The sequence below is a fragment of the Octopus bimaculoides genome, chromosome 8, assembly GCF_046866305.1.
Source record: "Octopus bimaculoides isolate indiv1 chromosome 8, ASM4686630v1, whole genome shotgun sequence".
NCBI classification, from domain to species: Eukaryota; Metazoa; Mollusca; class Cephalopoda; order Octopoda; family Octopodidae; genus Octopus; species Octopus bimaculoides.
Window position 1 is genome coordinate 84843378 of NC_142935.1, and position 21345 is coordinate 84864722.

Below are 21345 nucleotides of genomic sequence, written 5' to 3' on the forward strand. Positions count from 1 at the left end.
CACCGGACCGACCTGCCCGAGATGCGGTCAGAGCGACGAAACCGTTCTGCACGCACTCGTGCAGTGTCCAGATATTTCAGAGCTGTGGACCTTCGTCGAACGGCTGCTGTCGCGTGTGGGACGAGCCCGCTTATCGGCCGAGTCTATCGTGAATATTGTTCCGCCACCTTCCTTTAAACGGGAAGGAAAAACGGTTTACGTAACACTGATAGCTATGGCGAAAGAATGTGTGTGGTGGACGCGTTTGAAAGGTTTACAAACAAACACTTTCCTCTCTGGTCAGTCTCTCGTCAACTTTTTCAAGTACCACTTGAAAAGGAGGATGAGGATAGAGAGGAAAGCGTTGTCGAATGAAAGCTTCAATAAAAAATGGGTAAATGTGGCAAAATTGGTGAGTATGAAAGACGACACCATTTTAAGCATTAATTTGTAACAAAAAGAGAAAACGAGAGAAAAGGTACTTACTTTTATGTACATTTTGAACTGCCTGAGGTGACCTTGGTGCTTTTTTGTAGGTTTTTCACTCCAAGGATACACCTAAACTGTAAACAATATTTATTCCCGTTTTTGGGAAGATTTATAATTTTTGTACACCACACACCCCAACGATTACAATCCCTATTGATTTGACTTTTCTTTGTGTGTCCCACCCAGCCCACCTCGAAAATGAAAAACTCTACGCTTGTATTTCGTCCAATTTCTGTGTTCAGCCCTGTGTGGCTATAATAAAAACATATCTATCTATCTATCTATCTAATCTGTCTATTTGTCTGTCTGTTTGTCTGTCTAGCTATCTATCTAGTTATCTGTCTATCTATCGCTCTTTCTCTCTGTATTGCAGGAAGTTATGTGTAGGCATGGTTGTTTGGTTAATGAGCTTGCTCTGCAATTGCATGGCTTTGAGTTCCATCCCACTGTGGGTTCAATCTTTTGGGCAAGTATCTTCTACTATAGCCCGGGGATAACAAAGGCCTTATGAGTGAATTTGGTAGACAGAAACTGCATGTAAGCCTGTATTATTTGAGTGTGTATGTGTATGTGTGTGTGTGTGTGTGTATGTGTGTGTGTGTGTATGTATGTGTGTGTGTGTGTGTGTGTGTGTGTGTGCATGTACATGCATGTGTGTCTTTGTGGTTGTCACCCAACCATATTGGCCTGTTTACATCACTGTAACTTAACAATTTGGTGTGACAGGTTGATAAAATAAGTACAAGACTTAAAAAATGTGTACTGAGGTTGATTTATTCACCTAAACCCCTCAAGGTGGTGCTCTAGCATAGCCGTGGCTTGATGACTGAAACAGAATTAGAAAACAAGATCAACTCCAGTGGAATATAAATTTAGATTTATATTTCACAGGGTCTCTCACCCTTGCCTAAGATTTCACCCTCATCATACCTACAGGTGCAGGTATGGTTGTGTGGTAAGAAGCTTACTTCTGAACCACATGGTTCTAGATTCAGTCCCACTGCATGGCACCTTGGACAAGTGTCATCTACTATAGCGTTGGGCTGACCAAAGCCTTGTGAGTGGGTTTGGTAGATGGAATCTGAAAAAGAACCCATCGTGTATATATATACATTTTTTTTCTCCGTGTTTTTCTCCTTGTCTCCGTATTCTTTCTGTTGAAGAGCGTAGCTCGAAACGTCAAGGACTTTCCATATTCCCGAGCGTCATACTAATACATCCTTTTGTTGTTTACACCACCTGTCCTCGTCTGTTGTTGTTTTTTCGTATATTCTCCCATATATATATATATAGGATGGGATACAGTCTATTTGTATTGAATAATTATGCACATATATATGTATATGTAAAATTAAAAAGAAATTTAAAAAAAATATATATTTTTGAATTTTAACTGTTGTCTGTGAAATTAGTGATATATTTACATGTGTAGATGGATAAGCGTATATATGTGCATTCTTTAAGATTATATATATATATGTGAGTGTGTATACATGCTTATGTGATTGTGTGTGCTTGTACATATGTATAGGTAGGTTTATATTTGCTATGTATGCATCTAAGACATTGTATCCATTCACTGTTGGATGATGGTGAGAGGGACTCTTATACACACACAACCTTCAACAGTGTAACAGTCATATATACAACTTGAACAAACACACATATCAGTACATAAACATACATTTACATGTACATACACATATACACACACACAGGCACATCTACACACTTACATATCTAAATACTCACATACATACATAAGTACATATGTACATATACATGGTGGTTGTCTACTCCTTAAACAGAGTTTGACCACCTCCTGCACCTACACCTTAGCCCTTTCATGGCGTCTGATGTGGCTTTTTAAACCAGACAGTGTTTTGAAAAAACACCCACACAGATTGCACCTCTGATTTGCACTACCAATACCTGCAAGTAAGTTCTGCTCATTGTGGATCCTAACATGTCTTTTAAGACCCCCATTGGATTTGCAAACCCTCTGGCACACACCACATTCAAACGTGTGCACAGACATATAATCATGTATGCATATGCACATACTTACATGCGCACATACATACATACATGTATACATATGTGTATATACATGCACACTGATGCACACACATGTGCGCAAACAAACAAACAAACAAACAAAAAGAATGGGGCTCTGATAATGGACAGAGTCAACGACTATTGAAGAGGTTGCCAGAAGCAATGAAAATTTTAGTAAATATGAATAAATGAGTGGAAATGTAATTGGTGAGTGTGTTAATTAATGAAGCATTAAAACAGAATGACTCTCCCCAGACACAGTAATATATATATGTATATATGTATGTGTATATATATATATATATATATATATATATATATATATATATATATATATATATATATATATATAATCATAAATATATAGGGATTGACAGTAACCTGCTTCTCCAACATACTGAGAATTCAGAAATAGCAGTCAAAGAACTACTGATTTCAAAACTACAAATTATTACTCCAGATTGATAGCGATATTTTTGATACACACAGAACAAAAAACAATAGAGAAGAGTAAAAAACACTTGCCTTTAGTTAATTTAGTACAACTGTTTCACAGTTAAGAGTACATAATACTCTATTCTGATCTTCAGCTAAATATTCTAATAAATTTATTAGAATATTTAGCTGAAGATCAGAATAGAGTATTATGTACTCTTAACTGTGAAACAATTGTACTAAATTAACTAAAGGCAAGTGTTTTTTACTCTTCTCTATTGTTTTTTGTTCTGTGTGTATCAAAAATATCGCTATCAATCTGGAGTAATAATTTGTAGTTTTGAATTGGCAAACAGGACACAGTCGTGTGTCGATAAGCCAGCTGGAGGAGATGTCCTCCTGGGGCTAAAAGCAACAGTAACATCTACCCCTAGGGGTCAGCCACACTTAAGTGGCAATATACTACACTTTATCGTGCAGTTACTGTTAATACTTCATTTAGAGAATTAACATTGCTTGTTTTCACCTTTTCAATATCAGTGAAGAATGTCACTGGAAAAGAAGATATAAGGTTTTGCCAGATTTGTCTCTCTCACCAAGGTCATCAGCTGTCGAACGCCGACGAAGGGAAATAACCCTGAAATCCGGATACGTTCGTGCTGCTGGTCGCGGTGAGAGGGATAACTCCCTTGGCAAACAGGACACAGTCGTGTGTCGATAAGCCAGCTGGAGGAGATGTCCTCCTGGGGCTAAAAGCAACAGTAACATCCACCCCTAGGGGTCAGCCACACTTAAGTGGCAATATACTACACTTTATATATATATATATATGTATGTATATGTATGTGTGTGTGTGTGTCTTTGTGTTTGTGTTTAACCCCCATCCAATGCTTAACAACTGGTGTTGGTGTGTTTATGTCCTCGTAACTAAGCAGTTCAGCAGAAAAGAATGATAGAATAGGTATTAGGTTTAAATAAAAGCCCTGGGTTGACTGAAACAGGTGAGGGAATGAGAGAACAAAAAGGCAACAGGTGGAACTGTACATAAATCATATCGGTTTCCAATTTTGGCACAAGGCCAGCAATTTTGGAGGATGGGGGTAAGTCGATTACACCAACCCCAGTGTTCAACCAGTACTTCTTTTATCAACCCCAAAAGGATGAAAGGACAAAGTTGACCTTGGCAGAATTTGAACTCAGAATGTGAAGACGGATGAAATATTACCAGGCATTTTGCCTGGCAGGCTAACGATTCTGTACATAAATCATATTAATGGAACTAATTAATTTGTTACTCTCCTCTCTTGGAACTATCTCCTGCACCCTTCCCTCACCTCAACCCACAAACTACTACTACTACTACCACTACTACTGCTGCTGCTGCTGCTGCTGCTGCTATTACTGCTGCTGCTACTACTACTATTACTGCTGCTGCTACTACTACTATTACTACTACTGCTGCTGCTGCTGCAGGCGCCGCTGCTGCTGATATTGCTACCACTATTACTGCTACTGCTGCCAGTTCTGCTGCTTCTACCACAGCTTCTATGACTGGTTCTGCTGCTGCTGCTGCTTGTACAACAACAACAACAAAAACTACTACTACTACTACTACTACTACTACTACTACTACTACTACTACTACTACTACTACTACTACTACTGCTATTTCATCAAATCTCACATTAATCATGCACTACTGTCTTAAAAAGGAAGAATACATTCTGTTATGTAGTCATCTGGATTTTTACATAAAGGTGGGATGGTCACAGCTGGAATATCTCTAATATCTTGGTCTGTTCCAATCATGGTTGATCTGAAGCTAAACAACAACACCAACAACTAAAACTGCCACAACTGCTAATGAGAGAAATACAAGGCAGACCAAACTTTGATGTAATAAAATATCTTAAATCAGCACCAACTTCAGAGACTGTATATTATTGATAGCACCATTGTTTCGCCAAAAACTGAGTTTTAGGATTTAATTATTCCACATTCCTGGCAATAATCCATATTAATTCTTCTTTTGGTACTCTTTTAGTCTTAGCTTTTTGTTTTTGTTTGTTTTCTTGTTGTTTTCTTCTGCCAGAAATATGAAAAATAAAAGAAAAAGACTGGCCCCAGAAAATATTGTAAGTGAGAGGTGTCAATCGTATGAACCCAGGAACCTTCACTGACTTCATAACAAGAATTAATGGCTAAAACGTCTTTGCATTATCATAAATTCTGTGGTTGAGACTAACAGTCTCCACTAGGAATTATTGTTTTCTCTGCCTAAGAGGTTAGAATTATGGTGGAGCTAAAATAAAGCAACTAAAAAAGAAAAGGCAACCTAAGAGTGGCAACAAGCAGTTAACTCTTTTGTTAAATTTCCTTTGAAATACACTGCTTTCATTTCAATTAATTTTAAAAATAATGAAGAATTTACTATAATAACTTTGTCATTATTAAGGTGATGCTTGGATCATAAATTTATATGAAATTTTGAAGAAAGGTTTTAATTTAGATCACTTGGAAACAAAAAAAAAAAAGTTATGACGAACCCAGAGGCAGTTTCAGGTAGGTTGGTATCAAAAGAGTTTTCGCTTAACTTTTGTTATTGATTGCTGGCAGCACGATGGTCTAGATTGGTCCAGCAAATTCTTTATTACAACTGTGACAAGATTTGTGATTGTTCACCAGCAATGGAAAAATTTAGCAATATACTAAGACTAACACCTTTAAAATTTAATTAGGATATTTTAAAAGACAGTGTAGACTAACCTTAATCCAGTTCACAAACGACTTACTTTACAAACAATCACATTACAATAAGGTTGCTTGTACATAGCAGTATACACTCTACAGGGTTTTAGTAGAAAGAACTTACATTACAAATCTATTGTACATACAGACCGTATCATTGTTTGTGATAACAAAGGAACATTAATTAACGTTCTTTGATGGGCATCACATTATTGTTTCCACAGAGATCATTAAGTTGTAAGTGAACTAAACACAGGATAGTATATGTATGTATGTATGTAGATATACATACATACATACACACACACACGCACACACACACATACGCACACACATATATATAAATATATATATAATCAAAAGAAAGTGAGAAAATGGAAATATAGCATTTAATAAAAATTTATTATCTGCAGAAATCAAACATAATCCCTTACAGCTGTTTCAATTAAGCCTAAAAGATTAAATAGCAATCATCAAAGTCATTATATTAGGCAAAATCTCTTCAAAAGGGTAGAAAAAAGATATACCATGAGATTTTTATGTGTTGTATTTTTAGAATCATCACAGCAGACTCATGTGTGTTTGCATATATAGATAAACATATATGTATATGTATATATATTTATTTATATACATACACATATACATACATGTATATGTATATACATACGCACATACACATATATATGTACACATACATATATACATACACATACACATATATATGTATATGTATATATATTTATTTATATACATACACATACACACACTTATCAATATTCATGTTCATTGTTTCCAGCTTTGCCTTACTGGCACTCGTGCCGGTGGCATGTGAACAAAACATTGGACTGACTCCTGTGCAGGTGGCACGTAAAAAACACCATTTGAGCGTGGCTATTGCCAGTACCACCAGACTGGCCCTCATGCCAGTGACACGTAAAAAGCACTCACTACACTCTCAGAGTGGTTGGCATTAGGAAGGGCATCCAGCTGTAGAAACTCTGCCAGATCAGATTGGAGTCTGGTGTAGCCATCTGGTTCGCGAATCCCCACTCAAATCATCCAACCCATGCTAGCATGGAAAGCGGACGTTATATGATGATGATGATGATTGTTGTAACCACTTCCACCTAATTACAGCCAATGGATGGATACAACATTGAACACACTATTCCAGGCTTCATGTCTTTTTGATTTGTGATATCAACACTGTATTCTATAATCAACATGGTATAATCTGTGGAACTCATTCTTTGATAATTAGCATAAACTACTGTGGTGTTGGCTTTATTATTAATTGTTACAGCATAATCATACATCATACTACTAAAATTAATTTCTGTTTACTGTAGTAATTAGTTACAATAATGAATACAGTTACGTTGGTATGAAGTTGTCATATAGTATACACATATATGTATACATCGATATGCACTTCAATAGGCACCTGCAATTCATATGTATATTATATTTTGAAAGCACATATCCATCCACTGATCCATACATCTTATTCATTCATCCATGCATTGATTCATTAACTTACACAGATAAATGGATAGATGAATGCCCCAGATCTAGTCACTTCTCTAAACATGAAAAGTGAAATTTTGGGATGCTACCCTCATAAACACAAATCTGTTTTGGTGACAGTCATGTCCCCTTTTCAACTTGAGTATGATACACACACAGCCTCTACACTTCATCCATTGTTAATACCAATCCATGTGGAATAACTCCTTCATTTTTCCTTTTCATTTTGCCTTAGTTTTTCATACCCAAACCCTCACTCCAATTTTTTCCCCAAATTTCATTCCTGCCCCTTGCTACCACAAAGTCAACTTATTGTCCATGCACCTCCAACATTAAAAAGGTTATACTCTTCTGATCAGCAAATCTGAAGAGTTGTATAATCACAATATTTAGTATGAAACCAATGGTAACATTCTGACCAGTTACATGACATAACCAGTAATATGTTGCTTGGTGACATAAAGAAAAATAGCTGCCTGTCTGTTTGTCTGTCTACCTGCCTGCCTCTCTGTCTATCTAGTTTTTAGCGAGGGATTATCAATTCCCACAAAATACTTTATAAGCTGTCTGTTAGTCCACCAGACTAACAATATTGTTTAGATTAGTAAAGAACTCTGCATATTCTTGTGGCAGTGTCTGAAGTTATAGTTCATCACCATTCTGTGTTGTAAATCCATGGTTGCGCTCCAGTTATACTTGTTTTTATTCACACACATGCACACGCGCACGCGCACACACACACACGCACACACACACACACACACACACACACATACACACAGAGTCATTACCGTTGAGGGATTGTTCTAATAAAGTTTCTATCTTCTAATCATTAATGGGGATAACAAAAGGGGCTGAAGTGATATACTGAAATAACATGGATCTGATAGAGTTTGTGAAAACTGGATCTGTAACATGGCCATGGCCCACTGTAAAGATTCAAATGGTTTTTGTGCTAGATCTAAATGTTATCAACATCAGCATCTACAAAAACAATAATAATAGCTACTGTATTACACTAAGGTAGTGAGCTGACCGGATGGGTGGCACACTTGGCAAAATCTTTAGTGGCATTTTGTCTGTCTTTACATTCTGAATTCAAATTTGGCCAAGGTCAGCTTTGCCTTTATCCTTTCAGGGGTTGATAAAATAAGTACCAGTTAAGTGCTAGGGAGTTTGGGTGGGGGTTGATGTAATTGATTTAACCCCTCTTCCAAAACTACCGGCCTTGTGCTAAAATTTGAAACCAGTATTAAATTCTAAAAAGGCAGTGAGCTGACAAAATGATTAGCAGACTGGGCAAAATGCTTAGTGGCATTTTGACCATCTTTACATTCTGAGTTCAAATTCAGTTGAGGTCGACTTTGCCTTTCATCCTTTTGGAAGTTGATAAAATAATTACCAGTTGTGCGCTGGGGGTAATTGATATAATTGATTTAACCCTTCCCCCAAATTGCTGGCATAGTGCCAAAGTTTGAAAAACCAATATTACACCATGCTACATATATAAAAATGCACTGTACTGCACTACATCGGATTACTCCACATAGCGTCTTGATTATTTAAAAGATTATTGATAAATTCTGTAAAATTCATTGTTAAACACTTTACTACCACCACCACCACCACCAACAACAACAACAACAATGACTACTGAATTGCTACATTAGCCCAATTAACTTTGTGCAGACCAATTTCATTAATAACAGTGAATTGTGTAAAACTAAAATGAAACAGAGACTTACTTGCTGGGTTTATAATATACGCAGCTACAATAGTAAGCTGGAACCATACAGTATGCAGAATCAACTGACCAGTCATATTTCTAACACTGCCATCATCCTGACTTTGTACCTGTAAATACACAGAATTTCTTTGGTTAAAATCAACAAAAACTCTTTTTACATCACTGTCTCTCCAATGGTCAGTGGATATGTAAGTACAAACATAAATATACACACATTCAGATGCAACCCCTCCTCTCTCTCCCTATATATATATATATATATATATATATATATATATATATATATATATATATATATATATATATATATATATATATATATATATATATATATATATATAGATAGATAGATAGATAGATAGATAGATAGATAGATAGATAGATAGATAGATAGATAGATAGATAGATAGATAGATAGATAGATAGATAGATAGATAGATAGATAGATAGATAGATAGATAGATAGATAGATAGACAGACAGACAGACAGATAGATATGCTAAAACTTAGTTGTTACGTACAAGTAAGTGTGACTTGGTAGATTATACCACTTTTCACTAATATGTTTAGGTGTCTATTTAGTTGTGAACAAAGACACTTCTTGGTTCTCTAACCCTTCACCCAACAGTGCATTGAGGATATGACAGCCAAACCTACTTGCCCATGAGCCTTCATATATATATATATATATATATATATATATATATATATGTGAAAATTAGGAAACAAGTTAACATATATATTACACAAAAGCATTCAATACAGAACTACTAATATTTAACCTTTTAGCACTTAAACCATATCTGGCCCAAATATTCTACTTGCTTTATGTTCAAACTGCCCAGATCTGGCCTCTCACACTTAACCTACAATGTCATTCAAAATAAATAATCACATCATCGAAATCTCAAAGCTACAAGATGATGCATGATTAAATTCAAAACAATGTGAATAAATAAGTATTACATTAGACAAAGGAATCTGAATGCTGAAAGATTAATATAATACAGTCAAGAGTTTAAGATCTTGTGTGGCTATGGGCTGTTTCATCAATTCTTATAATATTTCAGTAAAACATTTCTTCCGATCACCTGCTTTCAGGTATCTTGAATGAGTGTAATATACAACAAATGCTTAATTTCAAAAAAGCAGATTTTAGCCATATGAGATCTTACCTACTGCTACTGACTGCATTATATCATCATCGTCGTTTAACTCTTTTACTCTTTTATTTGTTTCAGTCTTTTGACTGTGGCCATGCTGGAGCACCGCCTTTTAGTCGAGTAAATCGACCCCAGGACTTATTCTTTAGAAGCCTAGTACTTATTCTATCGATCTCTTTTGCCGAACCGCTAAGTTACGGGGACATAAACACACCAGCATCTGTTGTCAAGCGATGTTGGGGGGGGGGGGACAAACACACACATACATATATACATATATATACACATATACGACGGGCTTCTTTCAGTTTCCGTCTACCAAATCCACTCACAAGGCTTTGGTCGGCCCGAGGCTATAGTAGAAGACACTTGCCCAAGATGGTGTGCAGTGGGACTGAACCCGGGACCATGTGGTTGGTAAGCTAGCTACTTACCACACAGCCACTCCTACGCCGTCCGCTATATATATATATATATATATATATATATATATATATATATATATATATATATATATATATATATATATATATATATATATATATATATATATATATATATATATATATATATATATATATATATATATATATATATATATATATATATATATATATATATATATATATATGTATGTATGTATGTATATATGTATGTATGTATGTATGTATGTATGTATGTATGTATGTATGTATGTATGTATGTATGTATGTATGTATGTATGTCTGTATGTATGTATGTATGTATGTATGTATGTATGTATGTATGTATGTATGTATGTATATATATATGTATATATATATGTATATATATATATATATATATATATATATATATATATATATATATATATATATATATATATATATATATATATATATATATATATATATATATATATATATATATATGTATATATATGTATATATATATGTATTGTATATTATATCATATATTGTATATTCCATATTCTATACCCCACATTGGTTCTGCAGGAATATAAATAAAACATAAAAAACAGACAGTGTTGGAACTCTTTTAAACAAAATAATATATTCCTCTATACACAATCATACAAAAAAACCACCTTTTTTGTATTTATTTTTACTCGCATATATATATATATATATATATATATATATATATATATATATATATATATATATGTATATATATATGTATATGTATATATATGTATATATATATATATATATATATATATATATATATATATCATCATCATCATCATCATCGTTTAACGTCCGCTTTCCATGCTAGCATGGGTTGGACGATTTGACTGAGGACTGGTGAAACCGGATGGCAACACCAGGCTCCAGTCTGATTTGGCAGAGTTTCTACAGCTGGATGCCCTTCCTAACGCCAACCACTCAGAGAGTGTAGTGGGTGCTTTTACGTGTCATCCGCACGAAAACGGTCACGCTCAAAATGGTGCATCTCATGTGCCACCCGCACAAGAACCAGTCCAGGGGCACTGGCAACGATCTTACTTGGCTTGCCGGGTCTTCTCACGCACAGCCCATTTCCAAAGGTCTCGGTCCGTAGTCATCGCCTCGGTGAGGCCCAATGTACGAAGGTCTTGCCTCACCACCTCAGCCCAGGTCTTCCTGGGCCTACCTCTTCCACGGGTTCCCTCAACTGTTAGGGTGTGGCACTTTTTCACGCAGCTATCCTCCTCCATTCTCACCACATGTCCATACCAGTGCAATCGTCTCTCTTGCACGCCACAACTGATGCTTCTAATGTTCAGCTTTTCTCTCAAGATACTTACACTCTGACGGGTATTCACATTGACATTACACATCCAACGGAGCATACTGGCTTCATTCCTTGCGAGCTTACGTATGTCCTCAGCAGTTACAGCCCATGTTTCACTGCCATGTAGCATGGTTGTTCGTACGCATGCGTCATACAGTCTGCCTTTTACTCTGAGTGAGAGTCCCTTTGTCGCCAGCAGGGGTAAGAGCTCTCTAAACTTTGCCCAGGCTATTCTTATTCTAGCAATATATATATATATGTATATATATACACATATATATATATGTATATATATATATATATATATGTATATATAAATAATAATAAAGGAGTTACGACGCAAAAACGGTATCTATGTATATATATATATATATATATATATATATATTAGAAAGAAGAAATTAGTTTTCCACAAATGGTCAACTGGGGATGTTTAAAGAAGCAGTGAAAGGAAGAGTGGCAATCTGAATTATGTCATTACATATTAAGTTAAAACAAATTTAATTCAATCATTGCAAACACAATGTTTAAATATTTATAAATGTTCAGTAAATCCATAAATGAAGTAAAATAAAATAAATCTGTCTGAATATATACCCATTTAGATAAAATATACGTGTGTGTGTGTGTGTGTGTGTATGGATATGTGTGATATCTATATCTATATCTGTATATCTATATATATATTTATATAGACAAAATGAAACATATAGATCTATTTTTGTTTTTCTCTTCTGATAGCCATCAAATAAATAATTGAATTTCTGTTTACTTTTCGTAATGATTCCACTACTTTTCTTTTTTTTCGGTAAGAAGTGTATTTTCAATGATATTAACTTGATACATTATCTGTCTTTAACAATAGAGTTGAATAGAATGAATCCAAAGCCATGAAGTGATGAAGTGAATCCTTAATCGCATGACCATATATGCATCTAGGAGGAGGTAGTGGGGTGCTGAAAAGTTCCTGGTTTTGGGTAAAAGAAAATACAGGAGGATCAGTTAAGATTTCATTCAATATATTCCCCTCTTAATTCACATGCTTATTGTCGCAGTCCTTCTGTTTTTCTAAGCCCTGTTAAAGAAATTGGAAGGTTGGGCCTCCAACCAGGCCTTTTGCGATACTCTTAAAGCCAGGAACTTTTCAGCACCTCTTCATTTATATATTACCCATTCTACACAGCACATTCTTTGGATAACAGAACAGCAACTTTAATATCCAACATGCATTTTTATTTTCATTTTTCCCTTATACTTTCTGTATCTTTCTCTTTCCAAAATAACTTCTTATATAATGAACTCTATTAATTCCTTCTATTGAAGCTCTCTTAATTCGTCTCTGATGATGGGATATCATTTATTTCCCTGAAACAGCTGTAAGACCACCTTTCTCTTTATAAATGTCCAATAAATATCACTTTGCCTTGGCCTTGTTATCTTATTTTATTTAACACACACACACACACACACACACACACACACACACACACACACACACACACACACACACACACACACAATTACATATGAGAGGGTGCTGAAAATTTCCTGGCTTTGGGTTAAAGAAAATACAGGAGGATCAGTTAAGATTTCATTCAATATATTTCCCTCTTAAATTCATACACTTATTGCAGTGATCCTTCAGTTTTTCTAAGCCCTGTAAAAAAACTCAGAAGGTTGGGTCTCCAACTAGGCCTTTGACAATAACTTAAAAGCCCCAAAATTTTCATATAAATCCATCTATCCTTAATTTTACCTGATCTTTTTTATCCAACTTGAGGGTATGCTCTGACACCACATCACTGCAGTCTCTTTTCTGTCTTTCCAGCTGGGGTAGCCATATGGATCCTTTACAGCAAGATACCTGTTCCTGTCACTCTATCATACTTCACTCTCTCATCATCAGGTATAAAGCCAGTTCACTCAATACTGCAACCACACTCAGTTGAGAGGACTCATATTGTGAGTTACTTGGTGACCTCACTGGTGCTGTTGTCACATAAGACAACACCCTGTAGTAATCTGGTTGGTGCTAGGAAGGGCATCCAGCTGATGAAAAACGTGTCCATGCAGATATTAGAGCCCAATGCAATCCTCTCATTCACTGGATATTGTTGAACATTCCAACCCATGCCAGCATGGAATACAGACATTAAAAAATGATGACGATGATGATAATGATAATGATAATGATAATAATGATGATATCAATGATGAAGGGGATGATAGTGATGATGATGATTATAAAAAATTATATACACATGCCACAATTGACAGCCAGAGTCATATTGGACAACTTGCACAGAATATGGTTCAAAACCAACATCTACCTATTTCCCTCTCTCTGTATACACACACACACACACACACACACACAAATATGGACACACAATATATGTACAATGAAGTATATATATATAAATAAAAAATACACATTAAGTAAAGGCCATCACCAATAAGCGAAAAATGCATAAACACATGAGAGATAAGTACAGGACAAAATACCAAAAAATACACAGTAAGAACAGGACATCAACAATGAGTGAAAAGTACATAAACACATAATGAGAGGCACGTACGGGACAGAATACCAAAAGAAGTCTAACTCCTCCTCAGTTGTCGACTATTTATTACTCCCTATTTTGAGCTTTTGATGACAAGATAGGAAAACTTCATAAGACAGCAGCATCCAGAAATTTTGAAAATATAAAATTTGTGGGGAGTTAGGATGTCAGGAGGTGAGAGAAATGATGTCCAGCTAGGTGGACTATCTTTCATTCCTCACTCTTCTCCCTTCTCCTCACTCCCGTGGTTTCTTTCCCTCATCCTCTCTCTTGTCCTCCTTCTCCTCTGCCTGTTTGCTCACATGTGACCACAGGTCATTTCTCTCACCTCTGACCCAACATCCACCCAGCTGGACATCATTTCTCTCGTCCCTTGACATTTCTTCTCTTCTACTATTTTCTTCTCTTCTATCTATTCTATATCTTTTCAATATTTCTCCCAGGCGTTACTCATTACAATGCGTCTTAACATCTCTTAATGTTTGTCTTCATCAACTGTTTACTCTGTACATCCACTCTGTTGCTGTTTGTTTGTTCGAATCCCTAACTCTCCACAAATCTTATATTTTAAAATTTCTGGATGCTGCTGTCTTATGAAGTTTTCTTATCTTGTCATCAAAAGCTCAAAATAGGGAGTAATAAATAGTTGACAACTGAGGAGGAGTTAGACTTCTTTTGGTATTTTGTCTTTCATTATGTGTTTATGTATTTTTCATTCATTCAAGATGTCCTGTACTTAATGTGTATTTTTGATTTATTTATAATTGAATGCTACACAGCCTTGTCCACAGTAAGTTCTTACAGTTATACATACATACATACATACATACATACATACATACATATATATATATATATATATATATATATATATATATATATTTATATATATATATATTTATATATATATATATTTATATATATATATATATATATATATATATATATATATATAAAAGAATAAGTGTGGAGAAATTATGCCTAGATAACAACAGAATGATAGACGTTTATTCGAATTATGCAATTATATGTATTGCATTTAATTAGTATTTTTTTTAATAATAAAAATTCTAGAAAAGTAATAATTAAATTAGCATTTTCACAATGAGGTGGAAATTATTTACTTCTCTATATTTGATAATGAATACTTAGAGTCTTAGTCCGTGTATGCAGTGCCTATTTTACATACCCAGAGAATGTCCTTGATTATATATACACAGGCGCAGGCGTGACTGTGTGGTAAGAAGCTTGCTTCCCAACCATAAGGTTTGGGGTTCAGTCCTACCATATGGCACCTTGAGTAAGTGTCTTTTCCTATAGCTTTGAGCCGACCAAAGCTTTGTGAGTGGATTTGGTAGATGGAAACTAAAACAAGCCTGCTGTATATTTATATATAGATATATACATATACATGTGTGTGTGTGTGTGTGTGTGTGTGTGTGTGTGTGTGTGTGTGTGTATGTATGTATTTATGTTTGTGCCCTATCACCACTTAACAACTGGTGTTGGTGTGTTTATGTCCCTGTAACTTAGTGATTCAGCAAAAGAGATGATAGAATAAGTACATGGCTTTAAGAATTAAGTCCTGGAGTTGATTCATTCGACAAAAATTTTTTCAAGGCGTTGCCCCAGCATAGCTGGAGTTTAATGACTCAAACAAATAAATGAATAAAAAATATGTGTGTGTATAAATAAATATATGGGTACACACACACACCACCACTACCACATATATAATATAAAAGATCCAAGGTCCTTCTTGAGACATAGGCTGGTTTCCCAGATTCTGTAGCATGTACACTCCCCCAATGGACAGGTCACTAGTCCTCCACAGAATTACTCCTTTTTACCAGCAATGGGAAAGGAAATGTTTTGTTCAAGAACACAATGCATCAGCCAGTCAAAGAATCGAAACTTCAAACTTATGATTTTGAGTGTAACACCCTAATCACAAACCACACACACACACACACACACACACACACACACACATAAATACCAGATTAAAAATAAGTAGCGAGATTAATATAAATCACAAACACTCAGTAAGTGCTCCAGCATGGCCACAGCCTAATAACTGAAACCCCCATAGAAGAATAACAATAAAACAATTGTGCAAGTTTTGCATAATTCAGTCTTCTGTATTTTGTGAAAAGTCTATTTTAGAAGTCTCTTTGTAAAGCAACGGTTGTAAAGAAATGCTACCATCATACAAATGATGGTGTTCATTTCTAGACTTTCGTGAAAAGCATGTCTGATCACAGAGAAATATCACTTTGCTTGGAAAGAGGTGAGGGTTGGCAAAAGGAAGGGTATCCAGTTGCAGAAAAATTTGCTTCATCATATTATGTCTGACACAGGTAAGCATGAAAAAGTAGTCATTAAAATAATGGTAAAGATTATACATCTACATATCTACATGCGTGTGTGTATATGCACAGACATGTATATATATATAATATACATACAATAGATAGTAAATTTTGTCAATGAAATATTCCAGTTTTTCAACCTAGTGAGTTTTCTGCCCCTTTGGCTTATAATGTAATCATCATCATCGTTTAACGTCCATTTTCTATGTTGGCATGGGTTGGATGGTTTGACTGAGGACTGGCGAGCCAGGAGGCAGCACCAGGCTCCAATCTGATCTGACAATGTTTCTACAGCTGGATGCCCTTCCGAATGCCAACTACTCCAAGAGTGTAGTGGGTACGTTTTACATGCCACCAACATGAGAATCAGTTAGGTGGCACTGGCATCGGACACATTTGGATGGTGCTTTTTACGTGCTACCAGCACAGGAGCCAGTCGGAGTGGGGTGGGGGGCTGGAATCGACCCCGTTTGGATGGCGCTTTTTACATGCCACCGGCACAGAGAGCCAGTCAGGTAGCACTGGTAATGATCCACACATGAGTGGTGCTTATTGCGTGCCACCAGCATGAGAGCCAGTCAGGCAGCACTGGCATTGGCCACAACTACATTTTCCCTTTGATTGTGATTTGATTTTTGATTGTGATTTTGATTTTGATTTTACTTTTCTCAATAGGTCTCCTCAAGTACGGAATGTTGCCCGACGATTTAAAAGTACTTTTTAAATAGGCTGGTTATCTGACACTGGTATAGGCTATGGCTGTGATCTCACTTGCCTTGCTGGGTCTTCTCAATCACAGCATATCTCCAGAGGTCTCAGTCTTTCGTCATTGCCTCTGTGAGCTCCAACATCCAAAGGTCATGCTTCACCACCTCATTCCATGTTTTCCTGGGTCTCTCTCTTCCATGAGTTCCTTCCACTGTTAGGGAGTGACACTTCTTCACATAGCTCTCCTCATCCATACAAAGCACATAACCATACCAGCACAGTCATCTCTCTTGCATACTACATCTGATGCTTCTTATGTCCAACATTTCTCTCAAAGTGCTTGCACTCTGTTGTGTGTGCACACTGACATTACACATCCAGCAGATCATACTAGCTTAATTTCTTTCAAGCCTAAACATGTCTTCAGCAGTCACAGGCCCATGTTTCACTGTAGTGTAGCATGGTAGTTCACACATCTGCATCATACAATCTACGTTTCACTCTGAGCGAGAGGCCGTTTGTCACCAGTAGTGGTAGGAGCTTTCTGAACTTTGCCCTGGCTATTCTTATACTAGTGGCAATGCTCTCCAAGCATCCACTCCCACTACAGACTTGGTCACTTAGGTAATGGTAGCTATCAACTACTTCTAGTTTTTCCCCCTGACATGTGATGGAATCCATTTTCTGAGCATCTGTGGTATTTTTTGCCCTTGTGCATCTGCTGCACACAAAAGCTATCATTCCAGTTAACCTTCCTTTGATGTTGCTGCACCTCTTATGCATCCATAGCTTACACTGGGTACATCTTATGGAATTTATACTTACACCTTTTCTACAGATCGAGCAGGGCCATCTACTTGAAAAGGCTTGTGATGTGTTCACCTTCCTACTTACTAGGACTTTGGTTTTTGCAACATTGACTCTGAAGCCCTTTGATTCTAAACCTTGCTTCCATAACTGAAATTTATTCTCTAGTTCTGGTATTGATTCTACTATGAGAGCAGGGTCATCAGCATAGAGGAGCTCCCAGGGGCAACCCGTCTTGAATTCCTCTGTTATTGCCTGGAGGACAATGATGAATAAGTGGGGGCTGAGAGCTGATCCTTGGTGAACCCCCACTTCTACCTAGAATTCTTCACTCTACTCATTGCCACTCAGACAATTGTATCCTTAACTTAATTATCAAATAAACTCAATATAACACTGTATATGGAAGAGTTTGGCTATTTTAGTTGCAAGTACCTCCCATATGATAGTCTTGTACTTAGCTGACCCCCAGGTGATGGTAAAAGACATTGTAAAAGGTGCTATGCCAGAGAATTGATCCTAGGATTTCATTGCAGCAACACAAACTTCTTAACCCTTTAACCAGATTGAAACGTTTGATCATACATAGATATGTATGTATACACTCATAAACATACATACTCACACCCAGATACATATATACAGACATACACACACATACATACATACATACATACATACATATACCATAGAAACCCATGTAATTTGCGCAGGTGTAATTTACGCAGGTGTAATTTACGCAGGTGTAATTTACGCAGGTGTAATTTACGCAGGTGTAATTTACGCAGGTGATTTTCAGGATAAAAGTTGCTAAAAAAAGCTTCTGCTCATGTAAAATTCACACACAAAGTTTTCAGAGTTGCTGATATGGCCAGGGAAAAACGGCTTTCAATTTAGTTGTATTTAGCATATTTACACTTACTTATGATTAGATTTTATTAAATTTTCATTAAATAGAAATAATTTCTGTTTAACAGGTATCACATTGAAAGCTATTAAATTACAAAGTGTTTGTGTTGTTTATAATAAAGTTTATTTTACATTTCATGCCCATAAGAGATTATGTTCAATCTTTAGCATACTTTTGTATGTCTTCTCAAATCATGATCTCAAGAAAAGTTGTTGATCATATTTTCAACAGAAACAAAGCTGGTAAATATGCACAAGTGTTGCAAAATAAGTTTAATTACCAATAAACATCATCTTGGATGACACTTTACTCAACTGACAGAGGAAGTGACCAATCAAACTAATTATGTAAACAGAATTCTGACTGGTCAAAAGTGTCTTCTTGTCTCAAGCTCTGATTTTCTGTCTATTCTTGTCGGAACCTTTGATACGGAGTATCGAAATTTTAATCCCTTTCACATTTATAAAATGTCAAGCAAGCTTAAAAATTTGTCATTACTGTTTTAGTCAGGAGACCAAACTGACAGTTTGGTAACCTGCTAAATTAAACATTAAAAATCAAAAGGAGAAAATAAACAGCTTTGCAAATTTAACTCAGTGTTTATTGAACAAGAGAGGTGCGAAATTTAAGATGTGACTTATTAGAATATACACATTTGTGAGGAGACATAAACAAGAATAGCAAAAATCTACTTCATCAAAAGAACTGGTAATACATACATTACAAGTGTTCTATGAAAAGAACATTGCTGCATAATTCAACATGAATGTGAAAACAGCATTAGACATTGTATAAGGTAAATGAAGGTTTCTGTAGGAACTCTGAGTCATATTCACTTAGTGAGTTTACATGTACAAGGATGAATTATGATGTTGTTGTCGATGTTAAGTGCAGTTAGAGATGGTGGTAGTGATGTTGGTGATGATGAATTTCATTGTCCTGCTACGGAGAAAGCGAGCAATAGCTACCTGGAGGAAAATGCAAGCTAGACTTCTTAAGCAAAAAAAAACTGATATATTTAAGGAAATTGCTGGGCGCCATTGCGTTAAGTAGAAACTCCAAGCAATGTAAAATATGGCCAGAATGTGATTACCAGCATGAACATCAAACTTCAAAAAGTAGTTGACCATTTAATGGTTTTAGTAAACTTATACAAAAAAGTAAGCATTATACCGTCCAGCATAAATAAAAGTCAACTTCATTATATTTTTTCTGTAAAAACCTATTTTGACATTAAGTGAGTCAACTTCCAGTATGAATATTTACATTCGTACATAATTTTTCAACAAAAAAATTTATAAAATAATTCTGGAAACAATCTACTCATATGATTTATGCACCCACTAAAGTTTGTTTTTGTTTTTGCGAAAAAAGTGCATAAATTACATAAGTTTTTATGGTATACATACACACATACATATACAAAAACATATATACATACACATACAAAAACAAATATATACACACACACATACATACACACATACACATACATACATATATGCATACACAAAAACATATATACATACATACACAAAAACATATACATACATACATACAAACATACACAAAGACATATATATACATACATATGCAAAAAACATATTCATTTACACACACATACATGTGTACACAGAATTCTTTTTAAGCATTTCTTTGACACACAGAAACGGTAAACAAAAGTTTAGAAGAGATCATTTTTTTCTTTTCCCTTTTGTCTTTTTTTAACTTGCTGGGACTGATAGAATGCCAGTCCTTGGATCAAGGATGCAACAAAGTTGTTTCATGATTCTTTGGTAGTTATAAAAGTGTGTTCATGACAGGGAGGTTGAGTTCATTGCGAAAAAGACAGCATACACAGCTTACACAACCCATAACTATTCATTATGTCTACATTCCACCTGCCAATCACATACGACCAGCTATCAGAGTTAGAGCCTACCCTGACATTAAAGTCACAAAACAACAGGACCTTGTCATTAGCAGGGATTTTCAAGATGACAGAATATTAGCTGTCAAAAAATATCTTTTTCACATTCATAGCATGACGACGGTCAGA

At 35.6% G+C, this 21345-nt stretch overlaps 1 protein-coding gene across 1 annotated transcript in view; it reads right to left on the reverse strand.

Moving 5' to 3' along the window:
• Positions 1 to 21345, reverse strand: part of LOC106870397 (tolloid-like protein 1) — a 265972-nt gene that overhangs the window by 158724 nt on the left and 85903 nt on the right. Inside the window, exon 2 of the mRNA XM_014916446.3 lies at positions 8985 to 9093. Coding sequence (XP_014771932.1) covers positions 8985 to 9060 — 76 coding nt within the window. The 5' untranslated portion in view covers positions 9061 to 9093. The remainder of the gene's footprint in view (positions 1 to 8984; positions 9094 to 21345) is intronic.